General features: G+C 43.8%; 2 protein-coding genes across 4 annotated transcripts in view; one reads left to right on the top strand and one right to left on the bottom strand.

Annotated features, from left to right (window-relative positions):
- Positions 1 to 692: 692 nt before the first annotated feature.
- On the top strand, positions 693 to 2,944 carry POP5 (POP5 homolog, ribonuclease P/MRP subunit). The gene is made up of 5 exons (XM_081252352.1): positions 693 to 763; positions 831 to 973; positions 2,020 to 2,169; positions 2,344 to 2,427; positions 2,542 to 2,944. The coding sequence occupies exons 1-5, from the start codon at positions 744 to 746 to the stop codon at positions 2,655 to 2,657; spliced, it is 513 nt and encodes a 170-aa protein (XP_081108478.1). The 5' UTR covers positions 693 to 743; the 3' UTR covers positions 2,658 to 2,944.
- A 1,919-nt stretch (positions 2,945 to 4,863) lies between these two features.
- RNF10 (ring finger protein 10) overlaps positions 4,864 to 22,321 on the bottom strand; it is a 31,605-nt gene continuing 14,147 nt past the window's right edge. The window contains exons 3-17 of one of the 3 annotated variants that reach the window (XM_081252699.1): positions 21,636 to 21,835; positions 20,486 to 20,576; positions 19,308 to 19,492; positions 19,092 to 19,228; positions 16,241 to 16,401; positions 14,778 to 14,903; positions 14,196 to 14,472; positions 13,850 to 13,983; positions 12,510 to 12,627; positions 12,170 to 12,271; positions 11,019 to 11,174; positions 8,473 to 8,573; positions 6,013 to 6,070; positions 5,757 to 5,915; positions 4,864 to 5,151 (exon numbers count right to left, since the gene is read on the bottom strand). In XM_081252699.1, coding sequence (XP_081108825.1) covers positions 5,075 to 5,151; positions 5,757 to 5,915; positions 6,013 to 6,070; positions 8,473 to 8,573; positions 11,019 to 11,174; positions 12,170 to 12,271; positions 12,510 to 12,627; positions 13,850 to 13,983; positions 14,196 to 14,472; positions 14,778 to 14,903; positions 16,241 to 16,401; positions 19,092 to 19,228; positions 19,308 to 19,492; positions 20,486 to 20,576; positions 21,636 to 21,835 — 2,082 coding nt within the window. In that variant the 3' untranslated portion in view covers positions 4,864 to 5,074. Of the gene's footprint in view, positions 5,152 to 5,646; positions 5,916 to 6,012; positions 6,071 to 8,472; positions 8,574 to 11,018; positions 11,175 to 12,169; positions 12,272 to 12,509; positions 12,628 to 13,849; positions 13,984 to 14,195; positions 14,473 to 14,777; positions 14,904 to 16,240; positions 16,402 to 19,091; positions 19,229 to 19,307; positions 19,493 to 20,485; positions 20,577 to 21,635; positions 21,836 to 22,321 lie in introns of those variants that run through there. The other 2 variants (XM_081252700.1, XM_081252698.1) reach the window with 2 other exon arrangements.

Genomic DNA, 22,321 nt, shown 5'->3' with positions numbered 1-22,321 from the left:
CACAAAACCCAGTGCTTCCTGGACCTCACTGGAGAACTGCTGGCACAGGGGGAAAGTGAAGGAAGAAAACCCACTACATTATAAATTATTCTCTCTCGGTGCTGGGATTATAATTTATTTTTATTTGCTTCTTTGTGCATTTCTGTTCCACACAGAAAATATAAAGACCACGGATGGTTTTTGCAAACAAAAAACAAGACAATACACCCGACTCCATAAGGTTGTTGAAAGGCCTAAACAGTAATAACATATTTGGCTGTATGGGGAAATTAAACCGAGCTCTAATCTGAAAATAAAGGTCCGATTTCCCCTCTGTCATTCCCTGGCCTGTGAGTGCAAAGTCTTGCCTTCAAAAGTTCCACCGTCCATCTTGGGGAGAAAATATAAGTGAACACACGACTGTGTTGCAAGCTAATAGAGGGTAAACGTCCTGGAGCTTCCAAATGCCGCGGCTGCGTCCTACACAGCGGTGGAAACTCCGGCGTGGGGCGTAACCACCCACCACAGCACAAGGTGTTCAGTCTCGGAATCCAGCTCCCAAACAACCCAATCAGCGAAGAGCTGAGCAGGCCGCCTGCGCTCCTCAGAGCGAGGCGGAGCTCGAAGGAGACCGACACGGGGCTCCGCCTACGTTCTAGCTCCGCCTCCCCATCTGAGTGGCTGCCAGGCCAACTTCCCATTGGCCGCCGACCAGAAAGCAGACATCCGGTTTGCGGGTCCGGCTGCTAGAGGCGGAGGCCGAAATGGTGCGGTTCAAGCACAGGTAAGCAGACCCTTGCACGGTCCCCGGCGGCCTGGCCCCGCGCTCACCTCCCTCTCGCCCGCCTTAGGTACCTGCTCTGTGAAGTGGTGTCTGACGACCCCCGCTGCCGCCTGAGTCTGGAGGACCGAGTGCTGGGCGGCCTGGTACGGGACACGATCGCCCGCGTGCACGGGACTTTCGGCGCGGCCGCCTGCTCCATCGGCTTCGCGGGTGCGAGGGTGCTGGGGAACCGGGGGTCGGCGGGGCGTGGAGGGGGCGGTGGCCAGAGGAGGGAGAAAAAAGGGGCACGGGCGACCCCAGCAACTGCCAAGCCCTGTGCACAGTCCTATGAAAGATATCGTCCTTTGGGACTTTGCTGGAGGTCCAGTGGTTAAGTCTCCTCGCTTCCAATGCAGGGGGCGCGAGTTCGATCCCAGGAGGGGGAACTAAGATCCCACATGAGGTGGGTGGGGGTGGGGGCAAAAGAAAAAAAAAAGATATCGTCCTTTTTAGGAAACTCGGATCCGAGCCCAAGGTCTGCTTGAGTCCAGAGTTAGGAGGAGAGTTAAGAGCAGTAGGCAGTGAGACTTTGGGCAAGAACCCCCTGTACCTATTTGATATATGTATTGAGTTTAACAGGATGGTGAAAATTAAACGAGGGAAGCTGTGTATGGTTCTAAGTTACTTGACTGGTTACGCTGACATCACGTGGAAAAAACATTGTCAAAATTAACCCTGAAAAGGGCCTGTGAAGTACAGAATGTGTGTAGATAAATGCAGAAGGCCCTTTCAACAGGCACACTATGTAAACTTTCTCTTACCATCTACTCGAAATTGAATCCAGTAGAAGGTAATGCACATAGGCACAACTCTCCTACATCAGGTGAGACCCAGTTGGCTGCTACAAGAACCTGCATAGCCCAGTTACAGAGCAACTTGCTTTTCAGCCAAGGGTTTTCTGAGGAAGATGGATCTCTGCGCTCCCTACCCATTCATTAACTAGTCAGTCGATTAGAAGACCGTTTTAAATTCTGAATTCACCAATTCTGAGTGGTGTTCGAGGCACTGGATGTTGTTTCTCTCCCTTCTGTAAATGAAGGTCTGTCCTAATTTTTTTTTTTTCTTTAGAAATCAGTTTTTGCTTACTGATGCATCCCAGCTGCCACTGCCTTGAAGGATCTCTAGCGCATAGGCTCTCATTTACCCCAAGATGTTTATTTAACCCATTCCCGAGAATCCAAAGTTTCCCCAAATGATTTTTTTTTTTCCTGCTGTAGTGCGATACCTCAATGCCTATACTGGAATAGTGCTACTTCGATGCAGGAAGGAATTCTACCGGCTTGTGTGGTCAGCTCTTCCCTTCATCACATACTTGGAGAACAAAGGACACCATTACCCGTGTTTTCTCAACACCTTACACGTGGGAGGTATGGGTGCATGTGATATGTCTCATTTTCAATAGGTAACAAGTTCAGTCTTCAGTGGTGGGTGGATCTTCCTGCTCTCCTGCCAAGAGCAAGATACTTTTTCCTAGCTCTGCAAGCCTCTTGAGGCAAACACTTTTCACAAGCTGTTGACCACAAAGCTCTTTCATGTGCCAGGTACAATCAGAACATGTCAGAAGTTCCTGATTCAGTACAACAGGAGACAGCTGTTGATCCTGTTGCAGAACTGCACTGATGAAGGTAAGGCACGCTAGCCCTGTGCCCACTGAGCAAGTGACTGGCCTCCTCCCCCAACTAAATGAAAGGCCACTCCCAAAGACATCTTTAATCATCCGTACTGTACTCTTTCTTCAGGAGAACGAGAGGCTATCCAGAAGTCTGTCACGAGAAGCTGTTTACTAGAGGAGGGGTCGGCTGGGGAGGAGCGTTCAGACAGTGGTGGTGAGGAGGCTGCTGAGGCAATGGAGTGAAGCTCTGCAGACTGCCCTGTGCCCCAGCCTCAGGGCCCACTTGTTGGGACAGGACACTCTCGGAGGCAGCAGCATCTCCTGTACTTCTCAAACTGGATGACTGCTGACCAGAGGCCGAGTGACCAGCTCAAAATGGACTTATTTGCTTAAAACTAATCGAAGTCACCTTTACCCAGCATTGCCTGGTTAAGTGGTTCTGGAGGTTGTGAAGCCCCTGTAGTTATAGACATCTTTGCATCTAACTGCCTGGCTGAGAGCAGGTTTAATAAATGTATTTGGCTTCTGTAGTATTTAGTGCACATGTGAAGTTCATGCTTGGCCTAGTCTCTTTCACCCCTCCACCCTCGGCCTCGGCCAGAAAACTGGCTCCCCATGTGGTACTAGATGCATAGCCTCCCACTTGAGACCTTGTACCCATGCCCCTAGGATGGGCCCTAAGTAATCCAGGTCATTCAGAGTAGCAGTTTTAGTGAGACACAGCAACTAAACTGGCACAGATCTATAGCTGGTCTCAGTACTGACCCACAGGACCTTAAGAATTCCAGTTTCCTTGACAATACTTAACCAGGTAACCTGACAAAAAATACAGTTCTTGCACTTTTGAGTGGGGAAAAAAAACCTGGTCTCACCTGACCTAATTATTACAAAGTCAAGTAGCAGCTGCCAACTTCTGGTAGTTTTCCACAGTTCCACCCTTCCCTATTGCCTTTTACCTGCCTGGCACCTGAAGGCAGGTGAGACAGTGCACTCACAGGAATTAGGAGGGACAAGAGACTATGATCAGTTTTGATCTACTACCTATGAAAGACAATTCTAGGACCTATTTTCTCCTTAATGAAATGGACATCACTCAAAGTCCCTTAAATATTTAACAAAGATTTGTGATTTTTTGCTTCACATGCCCCTTCATCCACCCAGGAGAGTTCCTGACCCAGGATCTCTTCCTTTTAAGAATGGGAGGTTAGAGTTAAACCCAGCTCAAGAACCCTTCAGGCCTGAACTAGGAAAGACATTACTCGAATTGCTCAAGCTCACAATAGCTGTTAATCTATTAAGAAGTATAGGGCTTCCCTGGTGGTGCAGTGGTTGAGAGTCCGCCTGCCGATGCAGGGGACGCGGGTTTGTGCCCCGGTCCGGGAAGATCCCACATGCCGCGGAGCAGCTGGGCCTGTGAGCCATGGCCGCTGAGCCTGCGCATCTGGAGCCTGTGCTCCGCAATGGGAGAGGCCACAACAGTGAGAGGGCCGCGTACCGCAAAAAAAAAAAGTATATGTCTAGCGACTTCCCTGGTGGTGCAATGGGTAAGCCTCAGCGCTCCCAATGCAGGGGGCCCAGGTTCGATCCCTGGTCAGGGAACTAGATCCCACATGCATGCTGCAACTAAGAGTTCACATGCCACAACTAAGGAGCCTGCCAGCCACAACTAAGACCCAGTGCAACCAAATAAATAAATATTAAAAAAAAAAAAAAAAAAAAAGCTGACCTGAAATCATCTTAAAGAAACCAGAATGCTCACAATGCTTGTGCAGGTGATTTATTGCAACTATCTGCCTTCATAGTCTATTACACCTAGAGGTCACTTTATTAAGCAGTAAAATAGTTCACATCACTCAACTTCAGCTGAAACCAAGGCATAAGACTGCTCTGGGCAACAGGGAGGCAGTGGGCAAGGCCACCGCTTTTAAACCTGTCCTGCTCTTCCTCCGGGTGTGCCAGGCTCCTCTGTTCCTGTAACTCAGGCCACTGTCACTTGAAACAAGCTTGATCTAAAGGTTGCCAGGTCCCCAGGCTTCCTTCGTCAATGACAGTTACAGCTTTCCTTGCCAAACAGAAGCCACATTCAGGAGGCAAAACCCTCCATATCACACATGCCAGTGCAACCTGGGTCTGACACCACAGCGTGGTTATTTGTCAGAAGAAAAACTGCAATTTAAGCTGGGTGTCCTAAATCCATATTATTCCCATCCCTCTGTTTCTTAAAGATAACAAGAGGAGAACTGAACAGATAGAAAAGATTCAACTATTAGCTGTGCTGAAAGCATGGTGCCCTGACACAAGATGTCACAGCAGAGCAGTGCTGTAACACTAACACTGGTTTGGGATGCTCCAAGGGACTCAAACTTAGTTCGGGTTGAGAAAAACTAACTACACATGGGTCAAAAAGACTAACCTGGCAACAAACTAAAAACCGTGGCAGGAAGAGATCTCTTGTGAGTGTCAATACTTTATTTTGGTGTGAAGACAGGAAGCTGGAAAATACACTGTATTTAAAATTTTCTTGGTTCCCCCTCACATTGTGGAAACCCCCTCCCCCCCAGAGCTAATCTGTTCAAACTCAAATACTTAAAAATTACAGCAGCAAAACAAAAGCACAGAAAAAAGAAAACCAGATGGAGAAGGTAGCCAGGCCAGTAGTGTCACTTGGTGTGGACGACTGAAGTGCTGAACAGGAGCTTCTGTTTCTGTTTTTTTCTTTTCTTTCCTCCTTTCTCTTCTAAACAGAAAACAGAAACAGCTTAGCTTAGAATGCCATCGCCTTGCCCCCTGGCCAGTTTTCATTAATGATAGTCGCAGGCAGCTAGGAGTGCAGGCTCTGGAATTAGACCTCCTGGATTCAAATACCAGTCCTTGCACACTCTGGTGTTTGTCTTCAGGTACATCACTTACGTCCCCAGCCCAGCTCCTAATCTGTAATGTGAGTTATACCCATTTAATATGGTATTGGGAGAATAAAATTAGCACAATGCCAGGCACACAGGAAGCACGCATAAATGCCAGTGTTGTTCTTATCTAGTTCATGAACACCACAGAGCGGGGTGTGCTTCAAGCCTGAACTTCTCCATCTATTAGCCACCCTCCACCACTGTGTCTTAGAAGGTTAAAAAAAAAAAAAAAAGTCCTCAGAATTTCACACCAAGGCCTCAAAAGAACTAATCTGGGGTGCAAAAAGGTGCTAACGTACCAAATGGAATGTTAGTTGACACTAGAATGTGAGCCCTGAGGCTCAGAGGGAAAAGTGCAACTGATTAGTGATGTCTGCCACTGGATCCAGGAGGGAATGACAGCCCTGAGCTGAGCATCCCACTTCTGTGCCTTTACCAGAGAGGGGATCTGAAGTAGCTGGCGTGTCCAGTTTCATGAAGGCTGCTTCAATAGCTTGGCTGAAGGAATTCTGGAAACTGGGCACAGGAACACGGTCTGAGTTATCACTCTCCCCATCGCTGTCCACAGGGGCAGGAGGACCTAAGCTGTTTTCATCTAAAAAACACCAGTGTTAAAATTGCAGAAACAACACTAGAGCCTTTTACTTTCTGAAAGGGGCCAAATTTCCCCTTTACCAGAGGGCTGTTCTCACCTTTCTTTGGAGCAGTTTTGGGCCACACATCTGGTTTTGCTTTTCCAATTCTCAGCATCTGCCAAAGTGGGAAAGGGGAGGAAAGAATTTAAGTAACTGACGCCATTTCTTCTCCAGACTCCTACCTTGACACCAACTGGTACGGGGGACAAAGAACCAACTACCCCTCTGGGAAAAAGATTTTCTAGATAATTCTCTCCTTAACACTGTTTTGGTCATGTCCTCTATATCCTGACCAATGGAACTGGCAATGAAACCCACAAGGTGGGAAACCAGTTGTTCCTTAGGAAACAGGTAAAGCATATTGCAAAGAAGGCACAAGAGATTCATACTCAGATTCTGAAGTTGGGAATCCTGACTCTGTCACTGCCTGCTTCTGACAAATTTTCCTACTCTTCTGGAGACTCCTAAAAACATCAACCTCTTAGAATAAGGAGTGTACAGGACCTTCCAATTTTAAAACAAACCACCTGGCTATCAAACCTCAGTTACTCAAGGCCACAAAAATCAATTTAACTTTATCTCGAAACTGCTCCCACAGTCCTCATTACCTTGTGGTCTTTGCTTTTCCAATAGTTCCTTAACTATTAACTTTTAGATCCAGCCATAAACCATATTCCTGCAAGTACAGTAAAATCAGAACAATTCCTCTTGCCCCTGAGTGAGGAAATTTTTCATCCCACTTGGCCAAGACCAGCTTTGTAAGTGCTGAGGGCCACTATGCATCCCAGCTGCCACACATACACCATGCTACTCAAAGCAGGGTGAATTTTACCGAGACAACCCCAAGAAGATACAAGTAGGAATGCCTGTCCTAAATGTTTACCAAAGTGGGGGTTGCATGTTGTGCAAGATGAGTTCAACTGGCAGATGTTGATTTCACTGATAAACTTTCTTCATCATGTACCACACTTTGATGATCTGCTCCCTTGGTACCTGGGAGTCTGGGGTCCAATAGTACGACATCTGAATCATCTTACTCTTCCAAGGTCATTAAAATATATCACCTATATTTTAATCTTGACAAAAATATTTAAATGTTTAACCTGAGTCCACTCATGAAGAAACAATCAGAAAAATCTCAACTATAGGATAACCTACAGAACAACTGGTCTGGATGCTTCAAAAATATCCATGTCACAGGTAAAAAACAAAAAAACAGAAGCCAGAGGAACTGCTATGGATCAAAGGACACTAAAGAGACTTGAAAAACTAAATGCAATGAATAGTCTTTGATTAAATCTGACTGAAAACAATACAGGACACTGAGACAAATGGGAAAATAAAAGTATGTGCCATCTTAGACAGTATTAAATCAGCTGTCTTTGATGTGATAATGGTAATTGTAGTTATACAGGAGAATGTCATTTTGGGGGCATGTATCTCCCAAGTATTTAGTTGTGAAGTGTCATTCATGAGGTCTGTAACTTACTTTCAACATAGCAAAAAAAAAAAAAAAAAAAGAGAGAGAGAGAAAAGCAAGCAAATATAGCAAAATAGTAACAACTGGTAAATCTGGGTGAAAGGTATGAATGTTCATTATACTATTCTTTCAACTCTCTAAGTTTGAGTTTTTCAAACTATAAAGTTGAAAAAAGCAATGGCAGTAAAACCTAGCTAAAAAAACAACTTAGGCATTGACCTTACTCCTAGGAGCCACTTGCTTATAACCTCTGAAACCTAGCAGTTCGTTCTCAGGATTGCTCTCAATTATTTCATCCTCCTTGACTTCAAAGACTCTCCTCACCAAAGTTCAATTCCTCCTTATTCCTCAGAACAAACTGCCATTTGTACGTGAGAAATATCCATATCAACTGACTGCTCTAAAGAACTGTTAAGCTAATGATTCCAAACTAGCCCCAAAGAAGTGAATACTAACCTCCTACGAGGCTGCTTTGTCAAGCTGTCTGTCCATCTTCCTCAGTTATCTGAATGCAGGAATGCTGAGTGTTTTGCTTGTTTTAAAGATTAATACTGATCTGACATCAAATCTCACTAGCCTAGTGTTGCCTCCAACCCAGCTCCTCAAGAAAGCTGATTTGGCTACTTACAGGATAACCAAGACAACTTTCCCTTTCCCAAAGTGAAGAAGAATTGTTTATTATATGTAACAGATACCACTGAATCAGAGGTCCTAGAACCAGGGACCAGTTAAAATTGACTGACATATCCCCAGCCCCTAGAACAGTGCTCAGTACAAAAGTATCTACTGACTTGTTAAATCGTTAGAACTCCTGATTCTTCCTCAACTACTCTTGGCCTCTTTCCTTGGTAAGTCTATGGTAATATCTGAGACTAACTCCATGACCTTCCGTCTTTAAAAAGCCTTCCATGGTTATTAGAGTCAGTGCAACATTAGCCTGTAAGTCTCCCCATCTCCAACAGAGGGATTTCCAGAAAGAAAAAGCATCAGAGTTCATGTTAAATACCCTTGGGCTGCTTCACAAGCAACGGGTTTACCTGGGCAAAGGAAGGGAAGGGAGAGTCTTCTTCCAGACTCCCAACGCAGAATGAAGAACTGCCCTGACTGGCAGTGGATGACAGAGGGGTCAGCAGAAAGTCTGAAAGGGAACCAGAGACCTGATTATACAAGTCAAGTTCCAAAGAGTTAGTGTCCTGTTAATAAGAGAGAAGAGACGAACCCAGAATCGGGTCTGGATAATTACTAACCCTGCCTCAGAAAGCTAACTGTGATCCACTTTCAACTCTGCCATATGCTTATAAAACCAAGAACATGGCCTATTGTTCACATGAGTGATCAGCATAGAGAGAAAAGTTTCATGGTTACAATAACACTAGAAGGCACAGCAAAATCTATTCCCACGGTAAGAAAAATCCTCTCCACATCAGCTGGTTCTCAAGACCTAGGTACCGGGCTGTCATAGAATGGTTTTACATGGATGAAAAAGCTCCAAGAAAAAAAGATATAAAATGTAATCACGTCAGCCTTCATGTTCCAGCCAAAAGAAGTCTATGACCTGGGAATATTCAGTTAGAATCCAAAACACATACAGCAGCAAAATCCAGCAAGATGCAAGCTTTTCCCTGATACTCCCTAGGTAAATTAGTCTTTTCCATCCTTTCTGACCTAGGGTTGAACATTTCCCACAGATCAGTCTACCCACTGCCCTGATCACTGCTGGGAGGGAGAGGCCTATTCACTCTCCCAGCAGCAGGCCCTGCCATAGTCAGCCAGGGCTCTGTGGTACTTTTATTCCTAGGACCATCCAACTGCTCTTGCCTGAATACATTAAAGCCCAAATAACTTCAGAAAAGCTAGTATGTGAAAATGCAATCTTTTTATCACAGATGATGTAGTCAATGTTTTGCCATGTTCCTTTGTTTAGTAGCTCTCCTCATTATGAAGAGCATAAGGGTTATGCAGCCCTCAAGACCCAGATTCTAGTCCCAGTCCCTGCCACTAACCAAGTCCCTGCCTTGGTCTCAGGCTCCTAAATCTGCCAAGTGATGGGCATATGATCACAAGGGTCACCAAGAGTTTTAAATATTCTGATCTTGGAACTTTCATTGAAAATGCCTGACAAAAATAAATTTTAAGTATCAAAAACTATCTGCCAGGAGGATGAAGATCAGAAAAGACAGCTCTCTGAAATTATAGTAACTCCCTTTAACTGTTTAATTTCATGACACATTAATATATTCTATATATAAGGAAAAACATTTTTAAAAGGCTGAAGGCCTATACCCTGAGAAAACTATAATTCAAAGAGAGTCATGTACCACAATGTTCACTGCAGCACTATTTACAATAGCCAGGACATGGAAGCAATCTAAGTGTCCATCGACAGATGAATGATAAAGATGTGGCATATATATACAGTGGAATATTACTCAGACATAAAAAGAAACGAAATTGAGTTATTTGTAGTGAGGTGGATGGACCTAGAGTCTGTCATACAGAGTGAAGTAAGTCAGAAAAACAAATACCGTATGCTAACACATACATATGGAATCTAAAAAAAAAAAAAAAAAAGGTTCTGATGAACCTAGGGGCAGGAAAGGAATAAAGACACAGACGTAGAGAATGGACTTGAGGACACGGGGAGGGGGAAGGGTAAGCTGGGACGAAGTGAGAGAGTGGCATGGACATATATACACTACCAAATGTAAAACAGCTAGTGGGAAGCAGCCGCATAGCATAGGGAGATCAGCTCGGTGCTTTGTGACCAACTAGAGGGGTGAGATAGGGAGGGTGGGAGGGAGATGCAAGAGAGAGGGGATACGGGGATATACGTATGCATATAGCTGATTCACTCTGTTATACAGCAGAGACTAACACAACATTGTAAAGCAATTATACGCCAATAAAGATGCTAAAAAAAAAAAAGGCTGAAGGCCTCTCAATCCTGATCTCACTCCCTAGACTGGAACACTGTTACCGGTCTGGAACACAATCATCCCAGTATTTTTCTATATATTTAGACATATAAACCCATATTGAAATGCTTTGTTTTGTGTGGCTTTAAAAATGGTGTCATGTTTTGTCTTGTTCTACAACTTCCTTTTATCTTAAAGGTCTATCCATTAGTTCAGGAAGAGAGCTATTTCCTTTTTCAGTAGGTGTAAAGAATTTCATAGTATAAATGCTGTAATTTAGCCATTTCCCTACCAGTAGACTTTAGGCTGTTTTCTCCCATCATAAATAAGATGACATAAATAAAGATGTTCACACAAGCAGGGGGAGTATCTTAAAGGTAGAAGCTAGAAATAAAACAGCTGGGGTGCGGAGAAGAATCTAGGTTTAACCATCCTGCTGTATGAGCTGCCTGAGGTTTTTAGAAGCTAAGTCGGTACAGCCAATGGAAAAGTGAACCAAATGGTAGGAATTTGATGGATCTCAGGAATCTATTAACTACCCAAGTAAGGTTAGTCCCCTAAAGACCCCCACCATGCCGAGATCACAGTTGTAAATTCAGACACTAGGGCTTTGCTTAAGGTCTGTGGCTGGTGGTCAACTTGACTCTTTAAATCCCAACTCTATTTACCTGCTTGGGAACCTGGACTTCTGCTAAGAGGAGAAAGGGAGAGAGCCCCATGGCCCTCGGTGCTGGTGGGACCCAAAGCAGAATCAGAGGAGCAGGTATAGGAATTGAAGGCAGGAAACTGCTGTAGATTCTCTAGGGGAATGTGGACTTCTGGGTCTGCAAAGCAAAGACGAGAATGGTAGGCCCACGTACAGAATTCCTCACATCTTTTCCAACAGTTGTGGACAGTCAATATGAATCCCCCAGGGGTCTGAATGATGGAGACAGAGCTTTAAAACCCAAATTTATAGTAACTGTCACTTTATAATATGTCTTTGTTTTAATATAAAAGCCTTTTTCTAACTTGGTGATAAACCTGGAGGTTAATTATAATATTCTGTATACTTGTGTTTGAATATTTCCATAATAAAAAGTTAAAACAAAAAAGCCTTTGTTCCTGAAACATCACTTTTCTCAACTATTCAGGACTTGTGCTAAACAGCTACACAACATTGGTATGCCAGCTATACACTTATCCCAGTTGAAGAAGTAAAATTTATGTTTACCATACCACATGGAGTCAAAATAGTTAAGTCCTTTCCCTAGCCAAGGACTCAATTCCTCGTTTTCAGGAGGTTAACTAGACCCTCATGTCACACAATCCTTGGTTCAGTGAAGCTTATGTTTAAGAACCAGATCAAAAGATTCTACTTACTGGTATTAAAGAGCTCAAATCTAACTTCCTGCATGTATTTCCTAGTTTGTCAACAGGTCTCTAGTATTTCAGACTCTCCTGGTAGACTTGCTATGTATAGATGTCTCCAGAGTCAAAGATGAGGCCAACAATGTATCCAGAGAGCACAGGGCCAGTTATCCCCAACATGCAGCAGATCTCCAATTCCCTTCCCCCACCCGCCCAGGTTTTTTTTCACCCACTATGCCAAGGATGAACTTACTATGTGCTATGCACTTTGACCACCATCAACTCATTAATTCTCATGTAAGCCTACAAGTAAGGAGGTACTCTCACAACTCACATTTAAGAGCTGAAGAAAGCAAGTGGTAGACCTGACATACGACCTAAACAGTCTGGGCCCTGGGCCCAGGCACGGGATCTCTGTACAATGATGCACAGTTGTGCTCGTCATTGAGATGAGAGTTCTTGAACTTACACTTGCCCTGCTTCTTGTTCTCCTCCATCTCAATCCGGCGCTCTCGGCGACGTTCCTCCCGGGCCTTCTTCTGGCGCTGCCGCTTCCTCTTCTCAATGTCATCTGCGGGTTGGTGAGGTTGTGAGGAGGCAGACGCAGGACAACCTGGCCATTAACTCCTCCCACTTGGCTAGCAGCTAAGGGCACATGAGTGGGCCCAGCTGGATTGGATGAACAGATGGAGTGTATCAGGAGGTTCTGAGACTCATGACAAAAGCTCCTTACTTCCTCTTGTGGGTTTCTAGTCACAAGAATCCTTAAACTCCACTAAAAAGGGAAGCAAAGTAGGGGGCATTCTCACCTGAGAATATCTCTAGGGTTTCCTTAGATACCAGAGGAGGCTGCAGAGCCAGTTCACAGATGCTGAACTCGCAGGTGAGCGGCAAGTGAGAGAGGTATCTGTGACGCTGTCGCACATCCTACAAGGGAAAAGGGACCGATGCTCAACTAAGACCAGGCCTAACTCTAAGAGCAGAGGTTCCCACCCTAGATTTCAGGCAGTATACCACACCCTCTCAGATAGCAATGGGGCTCAAAGAGTTAGTGCTCAAGTTATCAGCTTTTGAAAAGCTGAACAGAAATTGTCAATTAACCTACCGTAAGGTAGAATAAGCAACCAAAAGCAGTTTTTTGGTTTGTGCTGCAAATGAATTAATTGAGGCTGGTAATGAATGATCTAAAGCTGATCAGCCGTTTCAGCTTTTCTGGGGGTCCACAACAAACGGGAGAATAAGGAAGGTAAGAGTTATTTACTGGGAAAAAAATCTGGAAACCACTGACTGAATTAATGATAAGTGGGAAGGCAGATAAAGCAGGTTTCTCTACTGAACAAAGCTTGGCCTAAAAGAATAAAAAATGCGGCTTCCCTGGTGGCGCAGTGGTTGAGAGTCCGCCTGCCGATTCAGGGGACGTGGGTTCGTGCCCCGGTCCGGGAAGATCCCACATGCCACGGAGCAGCTAGGCCCGTGAGCCATGGCCGCTGAGCCTGCGCGTCCGGAGCCTGTGCTCCGCAACGGGAGAGGCCACAGCAGCGAGAGGCCCGCGTACCGCAAAAAAAAAAAAAAAAAAACAATAAAAAATGAAGGCAATTAATTTAATTTTCTTTTAATTCTTTTTCTGCATGTTTGATGGAAAGTTCATAGTACTTGGAAAAATCTCTAAATTTCAGGTTTTTATCAAATTTGTGATCAATACAACTGTAACTCTCAAAGAGCAAATATTCACGTATGTAAATTATCAGACACTAATTTAGGTACCTGCTAAGCCAAAAATTCATAACGAGCTTTGTGTAAGCTACCTTAAAGCCTCCAAGGACTTTGTTTTCTTGCCATTTCTCCCAAGCAATAAGGAGAAACAAAAACAAACTCATCTCTGAAAGTAGGAGACACCTCTATTCCCAAACCACAATAAATGAACCTGTGATACAGAGCAGTGGTGAGTGACCTAACAGAACCCCAGCATAGTGGGGGAGGGTCATTTAACTTTTTAAAAATTCACAGGCACCATCACTAACAAAAAGACTTACAACCTTTCAAGACTAAAGGCCTTGAAAGTCTGTGAACTTGGATCAGCTAGGCCCACCACAAAGAGATTAGGTTAATGCCACTTCCTGCCCCTCCACCTCGCAAGGCAGGCCCTTACCTCAGACATGGAATACCCAACGATCTCCACCACCGTGGCTGAGATCTTCTCAGGGCTCTGCTCCAGGCTGCCATACTCCCGCACGAGGCAGCGCACATTCACGGGGTGCAGGAACATGTGTTGCCCATCCTCCGCTGAAGACAAGTGGCTCTATCACACAATACTCTTGGCCAGTCCTCAAGTCAGGCCCTCCTTATCCCAGGCCCGACTCTCCCTCCCCAAGCTGAAAGGCACAACAGACCCATCTGCCCGGAGCTAGTGGCAATACCTCCCTCTGCTCAGAGAGCCAGATCACTTCTCTGAAACATTAAGCAGCAACCCAGCCCTCCTCCTCAGGGACACTCACCTTGGTAAAAGTAGTAACAAGGAGAGCTGCTCAGGTGTGTGATGCTTGGCTTGGTGACGAGTTCCTGCTGGCTGGACTCGGTACAAATGGTCCCCTCTCCAAGATTGTCTTCTGCTAACCCTGAGTCCTCACAGGCCTCTGACAACCCCTCAGGCTCTGGTTCAGAAGCTGCTTCCTCTTCCTCTACCAGAGGGAGAGCAAGACGACGAGGAGGAGAGCCCAGAGAACAAATTTCTGTGGTCTCTTCATCAAAAGCAGACAGATACTCCAGCATGCCCTGTTGGGACAAACTGTAGGTCACAGAAAGAACATGTGGCAAAGGCAGGCACAGGAACCAAGCTCTCTTGAGGTTTACCTTAGCTGTTACATTCACTGATTTAACATCACTGGGGAAATAACACACGTAGAAAGAGCACATAGGAAAAATTTTTAAATAAATAAATAAATAAATTAAAAAGCACATAGGAAATACTCATAGTTTCCTCTTCTCCCAAAAAAGTTTAGACCTCACAACAGGGCCTAACAGCTGAAGAGCAGCACTTGAGGAATGGTAGCCATTTAGTCTGTAACTGGGACACTAACCTTCCTGGGTTGAAACACGGACTCCTTCGCCAAGGGAGCCATCAGCACCAGTTGTTCCAGAGCAGCCACGACACCAGCGACCTCCCCTCTGCTTTCAGCCAATCCTGACAGAGCCTCTTCCCGAGTCTAGAGCACCAGAGAGAAATCCAGAAACATACTTAGTTTGAAGGGCCAAATCTTACAATGGCCTTTCTCAACAGAAGCAAAGGTTAAAAGGCAAAAAGGAAGAGTCTAAGTACTTAAAATTCTCAATCTTTAAGGGAAGCAGGAAGCAAAAACACCTAGTACTCAAATGGGATGGTACTCTGCTTAGCATCTCTGACAATGATAATGACAACACTACAAAAAAGCTTCCTGAACAGAAATCCCAGGACACAGAACTAGTCTTCTAGTTTTTACGAACGAAGCTTTGAGAGAGCCCCAGTACAGGAGACAAGAGTCTGGGCAACCCCCACCTCAACCCGGACAGCTCTATTTCTAGGCAGCTTTTCTTCTCCCTGAAATGCATGTGAACAAATGCTCCGCACTAAAGAAAGAAATTAAAAACTATTGGGTTGGCCAAAAAGTTCGTTCGGGTTTTTCGTTAAGATGTTACAAAAACCCAAACGAACTTTTTGGTCAGCCCAATAAATACACACAATGCTGCCCAAAGAGGACTTAAGAGTCAGAGAGATAGAAATTCAAATACCAGCTTCACCTTGTATTAGTTATATGTCCTCAAGTAAATTATCTAACCCATGATTCCACTTCCTCATCCATGAAAGGGGATAGTTGTTCTATCACACCAGGTTATGGAGCTTAAGTGAGATAAAAATAAGTACAGTACCTTAGCACAGCCCCTTTCATGGGGGCTTTCATTGTTCTAATATAGATCAGTGATTCTCAAAATGTGATCTGGGGATGAGCAGCATCAGAACCACCCTGGAACTTGTGATAATGCAAATTTTTAAGCTTACTGAGCCTAGACCTACTGAATCAGTCTCTCAGGGTGGAGCACAACAACCAGCGATTCTGATGCTTGTTCAAGTTTAAGAATCTCTATTGTAGAGGATACAGGACATAAGAGATTCTATATTTGGATAATTCTTGCTGCTCCAAAATCCTCAGCAGGCATTGCTAGAGCCCACTGGAGAGGCCATAGTAATTTCTCCACAATGTCCCTCAAATAAAACATCTCCAAAAATAAGTCCAAGTGTTTTCCTAAAGAACAAAAAAAACCCACCTTGCTTAATTAAGAACACAGCTAATCTAGAAACTCAAGGGTCTCATTATAAGATCACCTTGACTTGTTCCTTTCAGCTCCAGAGAACAGTTTAAAAATCCCTAGGTCAACCCCTTCCCTCCTATCACCAAAGCCCAGAGCAAACCTACTTTTTTAGCCATTCCCCCGCTTGTAATCTTAGATGTGGGGCTGAAGTAACTAATCCCCACCACCCCGTCCCATTTCCAGTGCATCATCTCACCTTGAGCTCCTGGATAGCTGCCTCAATAAAGCAGGACTCGGGAGTGTGCTTCTCCTCTGCCAGCTGCTGCTCTAGTGCTGCTTTCTCTTCCTGAACCACCCGGTGCAGCACCTGCTCCTTCGAGGCCAGCAGCAATTTGGAGTACTGGCTGTGCTGTTCATCTACAAGAAAGCCAACAAGATGACAGAAATGCGGGACTTCCCTGGTGGCGCAGTGGTTAAGAATCCACCTGCCAATGCAGGGGACACGGGTTCTATCCCTGCTCCAGGAAGATCCCACATGCCACGGAGCAACTAAGCCCTTGCACCACAACTACTGAAGCCTGCGCACTCTAGGGCCCATGTGCCATAACTACTGAGCTCGAGTGCTGCAACTACTGAAGTTCATGAGCCTAGAGCCCATGCTCTGCAATGAGAAGCCACCGCAATGAGAAGCCCGCGCACCACAACAAAGAGTAGCCCCCACTCGCTGCAACTAGAGAAAGCCCACGCGTAGCAACGAAGACCCAATGCAGCCAAAAAAAAAAAAAAGCTCACGGCGGTGTGACTAAATAGGAACTTTCATATACAGCTTTTTTCCTGAAGTGAAAATGGACTGATTTAGCATGTTTTCCTTAAAAAATTTTAGCAATGACCTTAATATAAGGTTTGTAACTCTGACCCCGTAACACAAGAAAGCTATCCTAAGAAAACCAAAGATGTAGTCAAAAAATTAATGCTCTCAGAACTCCCTGGTGGTCCAGTGGTTAGGACTCCGCACTTTCACTGCCGAGGGTCTGGGTTCAATCCCTGATTGGGGAACTAAGATCCCGCAAGCGGTGAGTTGCAGCCAAAAAAACAAACAAACAAACAAACAAAAACCAATGTCCATTAATTATAGCATTATCTTTAGTATCAGAAAAGCCGCAACCAACTAGTAAGTCCAATAAAGAAAGTTAATGATATGATGGTATGTTCATTAAAGAGAATTCTGCAGACATTAAAAATGCTTTTCTAAGAAGGAGGAATTTAGTGACACAGAGAAACAGCCACATTACATGGGGAAAGAAAAGATGCCAAAAAAGAAAACAATCCCAATCTCACAAAAATATATAGGCATAGAAGAAAACTGTACAATTAACATTTGGGGGATACCTCTGGGTAAAAGGATCATGGATGATTTATTTCCTTTATTTCCCTCCCCCAGATTTTGTGGACTTTAAAATGTAATAGACAGATCTATCTCATTTTTACCTTCTGTATCATGTTCGACAGCATGATATACTCTAATGAAAGTTTCTTGTGGAACATTTAGGTTATTGCCAATTGCTATTACACTGTAACAAAAATATCCTTATACATGCTCCTTGGTACAAATAACTTCTTTATGATATTTAAGTATAAATGCTGAATCAAAGGTTGTGCATATTTTAAATACTAACAAATCCACCCCCCCCACACACACACAGAAGGCTGTATCGATTTAAACTCCTACAAAGAACAAGAGTACCTAATTCCCCACCCCTGCCAAAACCCAGTACAGGCATACCTCAGAGATAAGCCTGTTTGGTTTCACTGCAATAAAGTGAGCATCACAATCAAGTGGATCACAAATTTTTTGGTTTTCCAGTGCATATAAAAGTTTTGTTTACACCATTCTGTAGTCTATTAAGTGTGCAATAGCATTATGTCTAAACAATGTAGATACCTTAATTAAAAAATACTTTATTGATAAAAAATGCTAACCATCATCTGACAACAGCAGGGTTGCCACAAACCTTCAATCTGTTAAAAAAAAGAAAAACTCAGTATCTGTGGAGCACAAAACGAGGTATGCCTGTATTTTTGCCTCATCGTGTGCGTGCGTGTGCGCGTGTGTGAGAGTGACTATGATAGGCATTTTGATTTGCATAACTCTAGGCAAAGTTAAACCTCTGTAGATACTTGGGAGTTATTCAGATATCCTTTTCCGGGAAATGCTTTGCCAGATGCTTAGCCTATTCCACTAGACTGTTCATCTAATTTATAGAACACCTGTATGTTCTGGACATTAATCTGTATTTTAAATGTGTAAATCTTCCCCTAAGTTTATTTATCACCTGTTGACTTTGAGGAGTCTTGCTGGATTTTATTCTTATAAAATCAAATTCATCAATCTTTTTCTCTTATAGCATCTATGGTTTCAGCCTGGTTCAAAATTCCATCCAGGTAAAAAACCTGAGGATTTATAAAGATATTTTCCTGTATTTTCTTTTAAAAGTTTTGGATTTCGTTACATTTAATTCTTCAACCCTCAGAAGTTGATTTTTATGAATGGTATGAGATAGAGCTCTAATTTCATTTTATTTTTTCTGTAAGAGTCAACTGTTTCAATACTGTTTACTGAAAAATCTCTTTTGCCCAGAAATTGAAATGCCACTTTAATTCAATGCTCATTTCCATGTGGAATACAGAGAATACAACCTCTTGCACTTCCCCCACTGTAAGCACTGCCCACACTCTAGATCCGAACTGCCTGGCCACCAGTCTGTCTCTTCTATTAGACACCGAGTTCCTTGATGACAGGTGCCAAGACTGGCTCACTGTGGAATTGTGGAATCCCCAAAACCTGGGCACAGAGCCAGACACTATTCAACAAAGCTTTATTTTATATGTACTTTAATTTTTCATTTTACAACTGAACCAAACTTGAAACCAAGAGTTAAACCACTTTCTGCAAACTCCACCCCAACCTACTGGAACACTATGACTAATTTGGAAATGCTAGAAATGGCTTGCTGAAAGGCTAGATCTCTGACAGTAGAAAGATATATACAAGTAATCTTAAAGGGTATATACCCACCATTATCTGCCCCCAAATTAACCAAACTTACCTCCAAGATGAATAGGATGTTCTACATTCATCCATTTGGATTTGGGCAAGGCCACCAACACCCCTTTCTCCCTCTTCATCAGCTGCATTGTAATGGTATCACCAACAACATACTGATGTGATTCTGTGGCAACAACACTGTAACATGGACATTTATATGTAGCAGGGCAAGGAGTTAGCAGACTGGGGTCTAATCTAGTAAATATCTCCATCTTACCTCTTGAGATCCTTCTTATGCACAGGACTGTAACAGATGGGACATTTACTCCAGGTCTTCTCGCTCAATGAAAGATAGTGCAGGATGCATGCCCAGCAGAAGATGTGTCCACAACGGGTTATCTTGGCTGCAGTAGGTGGATATAGGCATATTGGGCAAGATGGCACTTCATGGCTACAAATGCGCTGAAACAAAATGCCACAAGTTAAACTACTTTCAGAATTGACTACGGATCATCAAAGTTAAAGCCTCTCCTCTTCCATCCCCATCCCTATACAACTCTAACAACACATCTTCACAAAACTGTTCAACAGTGCAGGTATATGGTACAATAGCACTTCAAGCAAATCATAAAGGAAATAAAACAACTATACAACAGGTATTTTGGGGGTTCTACATCAAAGGGAAAAAATGACAGAAATCAATATATGATCCCATTTACAAAAAAAGATTTATATGTACGCATACATAAAGGTACAAAAAGGTTCTAGAAGTAATGTACCAGTAATTTCCAACAGAGGAGTCAATGAGACTTCCACTTTATACTATATGTCTCTACCTTTTTTTTTAAACCAATGCATATAAAACCTAAGTTTCATAGACCTTCTATGTCATTTTCAGATGATTTTATGAATTTTCACAGTAATGGGAGTCCAGGCTCTGGGTCCATCATTTTGAAACTACATCATATAACCTAGGAGTGACAAGGGGATACCCAGAGACCATAACTTCAAGAGAAGACAAACACAGCAGTAGCTTGGACAGAAGTACAGCTGTGTGGCTCACTTCACCTGTCACAAGGCCAAGGCCTAATCTGATACTGATTACTACAAATGGCTACCAATGAAGCAGGGTCCATGTAATGAGTCCATCCGGGGTCAGGAGGGTAACCAGAGTTCTCATATTCCCCTGATTACTTCTTCCCATAAGAGAAGAGGTAGGACTGCTTTTATCCTACAGATCAGAGCCCTCCAACGCCCAGTCCTGCAGGCCAGAGCCAATTAGCACAAAATGAACTCCAGAAGAAACCAGGACTGATCTCTCTGGAAAATGTCTACAGTAAGGCCAGGCAGAAAGTGGGATCAGCAGTAAACCCAGCCAAAAGCTGCTGTCACCACGGTCCCTTTCTTTAGTTCTCTCTCCCACTAACAGGTTATAAGCTTAGCTGAGCTACTCACCACTTGTTCCACAAAGTCCCAGTTGACTAAGGTATCAGGATCAGCAAAATGAACTGTGTAGTCTTGGTCTTCAGACACCACAAACTGGCAGCTAAAAATAGGGAGAGACAAGTAAAAGGCAGACTGTCAGAATCCACCAACAAGCCTTCAGCAGAAATTCATCAGCTCTTCACTTAGAAACCAAATGCAGGCCATTAACAGCCATGCTTTGTGAAGCACTAAACTAGGACTTCAGCCTCAGTTCCAAGTCCTGGCTCTGGAAGGAATCCAAAGATTCAGTGGGTAGGAGTCTACCATGAACTCTTTGTTTCTTCTGCTTCCAGGCCCAGCCAAGCTGCCTGCAGGCCCTCCTCTGAACTAAAATTAAGCCAGACTGTGGCTCCATCAACCAGAAGGGAAGCCAGATCTCCTCCCTCACCCCCAGAAACCACTAGTCTTCAAGGCAGTAGAAAAAACTGTCCCCACTCAATCTTCTGAGTACTAGTTTTTTGGTTATTTTGGCCACGCCACATGGCTTAGGGAATTCTCAGTTCCCTGACGAGGGATCGAACCCAGGCCATAGCACTAAAAGCCTGGAATCCTAACCACTAGGCCACCAGGGAACTCCCACCAGTTTATATAAAGTACTAAATGGTTACTTCAGTCTGGATCCATTAGTTACATTATAACTAATGCCACACAAAAGGAAACAAAAGAGAATCAGTATTTGAGCAAATGTATGCCAAGCACTCCAACTTGGCACTCAATTCTCCCTTAAGTAATTTCTCCTCCTTTATAGAGGAAAAGCTGAATCTCAAAGTGGTTAGGTAAGTTACCCAAGGTCGAAGGCCAAAACAAGATTCAAATCTGGATTCAATTCCAAAGCAAACACTTTTACTACCTCATCATGATACTAAAGCATTATTTAATTTTAGCATTTATTTAAGCTAAATAAATAAATTTATTATCTTCTTTTGAGCACCAGGAACATCCACTTGAAACACATCCGTGTTTTCAAAGCGAGGTGGGTGAGAGACTGAGAGAGAGAGAGAGAAGAGAGAATCAACTCCGTTTCCCGCCTCTCTCCCACAGTAGTTTAAAAGAAGCCTCTTTGCACCACAAATGCCCAAAGGCTCAATTTCACTTCCCTCCTAAGAGTAGCCATACTCACTTGGCTTGTAAAAACAATTCCTTGTTAAAAGGCTTATGTCCCCACTTGTTCCTTTTTCCCCAGCTGCCATGTCCACTGCCTTCAAAATGACCTGCCTGGCCACGGGGTTCAAAAGTGAAATTCAACAAGTGATTCAGGTTTATCTTCTTCGGACCAGAGAACTGGGCAGGGCTAAACTCTGCCCGCTGAGCCTCTGCTACCTAGAGAGAATGAGAATAAATCAGAGGATTTTAAATTAGGATGACACTTGCTAAATGACCGCAGAAACCTGCACAACCCCTCCTTCTACACGGCTTAAAATATTAACTAAATAAAACACAGGCTTATATTTAGTAAACAATTTTCCTAGGACGGGGTAATGCAAAAGTCTACCTAAGATCTAGATGGGAGTGGAAAAGAGAAAAAGAGCCTCTAACATACAATTACTTATAAACTACTTAGTCTGCCCTAAGTGGCAATTAACCATTAAATGACAAAACCCAGCTATCTTGAAGTACAAAGATTTACTTACTGGATTAATCTTTCCACAGTCCCATAAGACTCCTACACCTTAACTCTTGTTAGCTACTTGCTCTCTGGTTTGTTTCTGGTCAACATGAATCTGTGGAACTATACTCTGGAGGCGGCCTGCAGGCAGCTACTAACTGCCATAGGCTTCAGGATCCTGCCAGAGACCTCCTGTCTAA

This window comes from Mesoplodon bidens (genome assembly GCF_964165515.1).
Source record: "Mesoplodon bidens genome assembly, chromosome: 13".
In the NCBI taxonomy this organism is placed as follows: Eukaryota; Metazoa; Chordata; class Mammalia; order Artiodactyla; family Ziphiidae; genus Mesoplodon; species Mesoplodon bidens.
This window is presented reverse-complemented; position numbering and strand designations above follow the sequence as displayed.

What these genes read in the sequence shown, in the direction of transcription:
- POP5 (XM_081252352.1), top strand. Translation starts at nt 744, where the DNA reads ATGGTGCGGTTCAAGCACAG. An exon ending in CAACACCTTACACGTGGGAG is followed by an intron (nt 2,170 to 2,343) that starts GTATGGGTGCAT and finishes TTCATGTGCCAG; the next exon opens with GTACAATCAGAACATGTCAG. An exon ending in GCAGAACTGCACTGATGAAG is followed by an intron (nt 2,428 to 2,541) that starts GTAAGGCACGCT and finishes CTCTTTCTTCAG; the next exon opens with GAGAACGAGAGGCTATCCAG.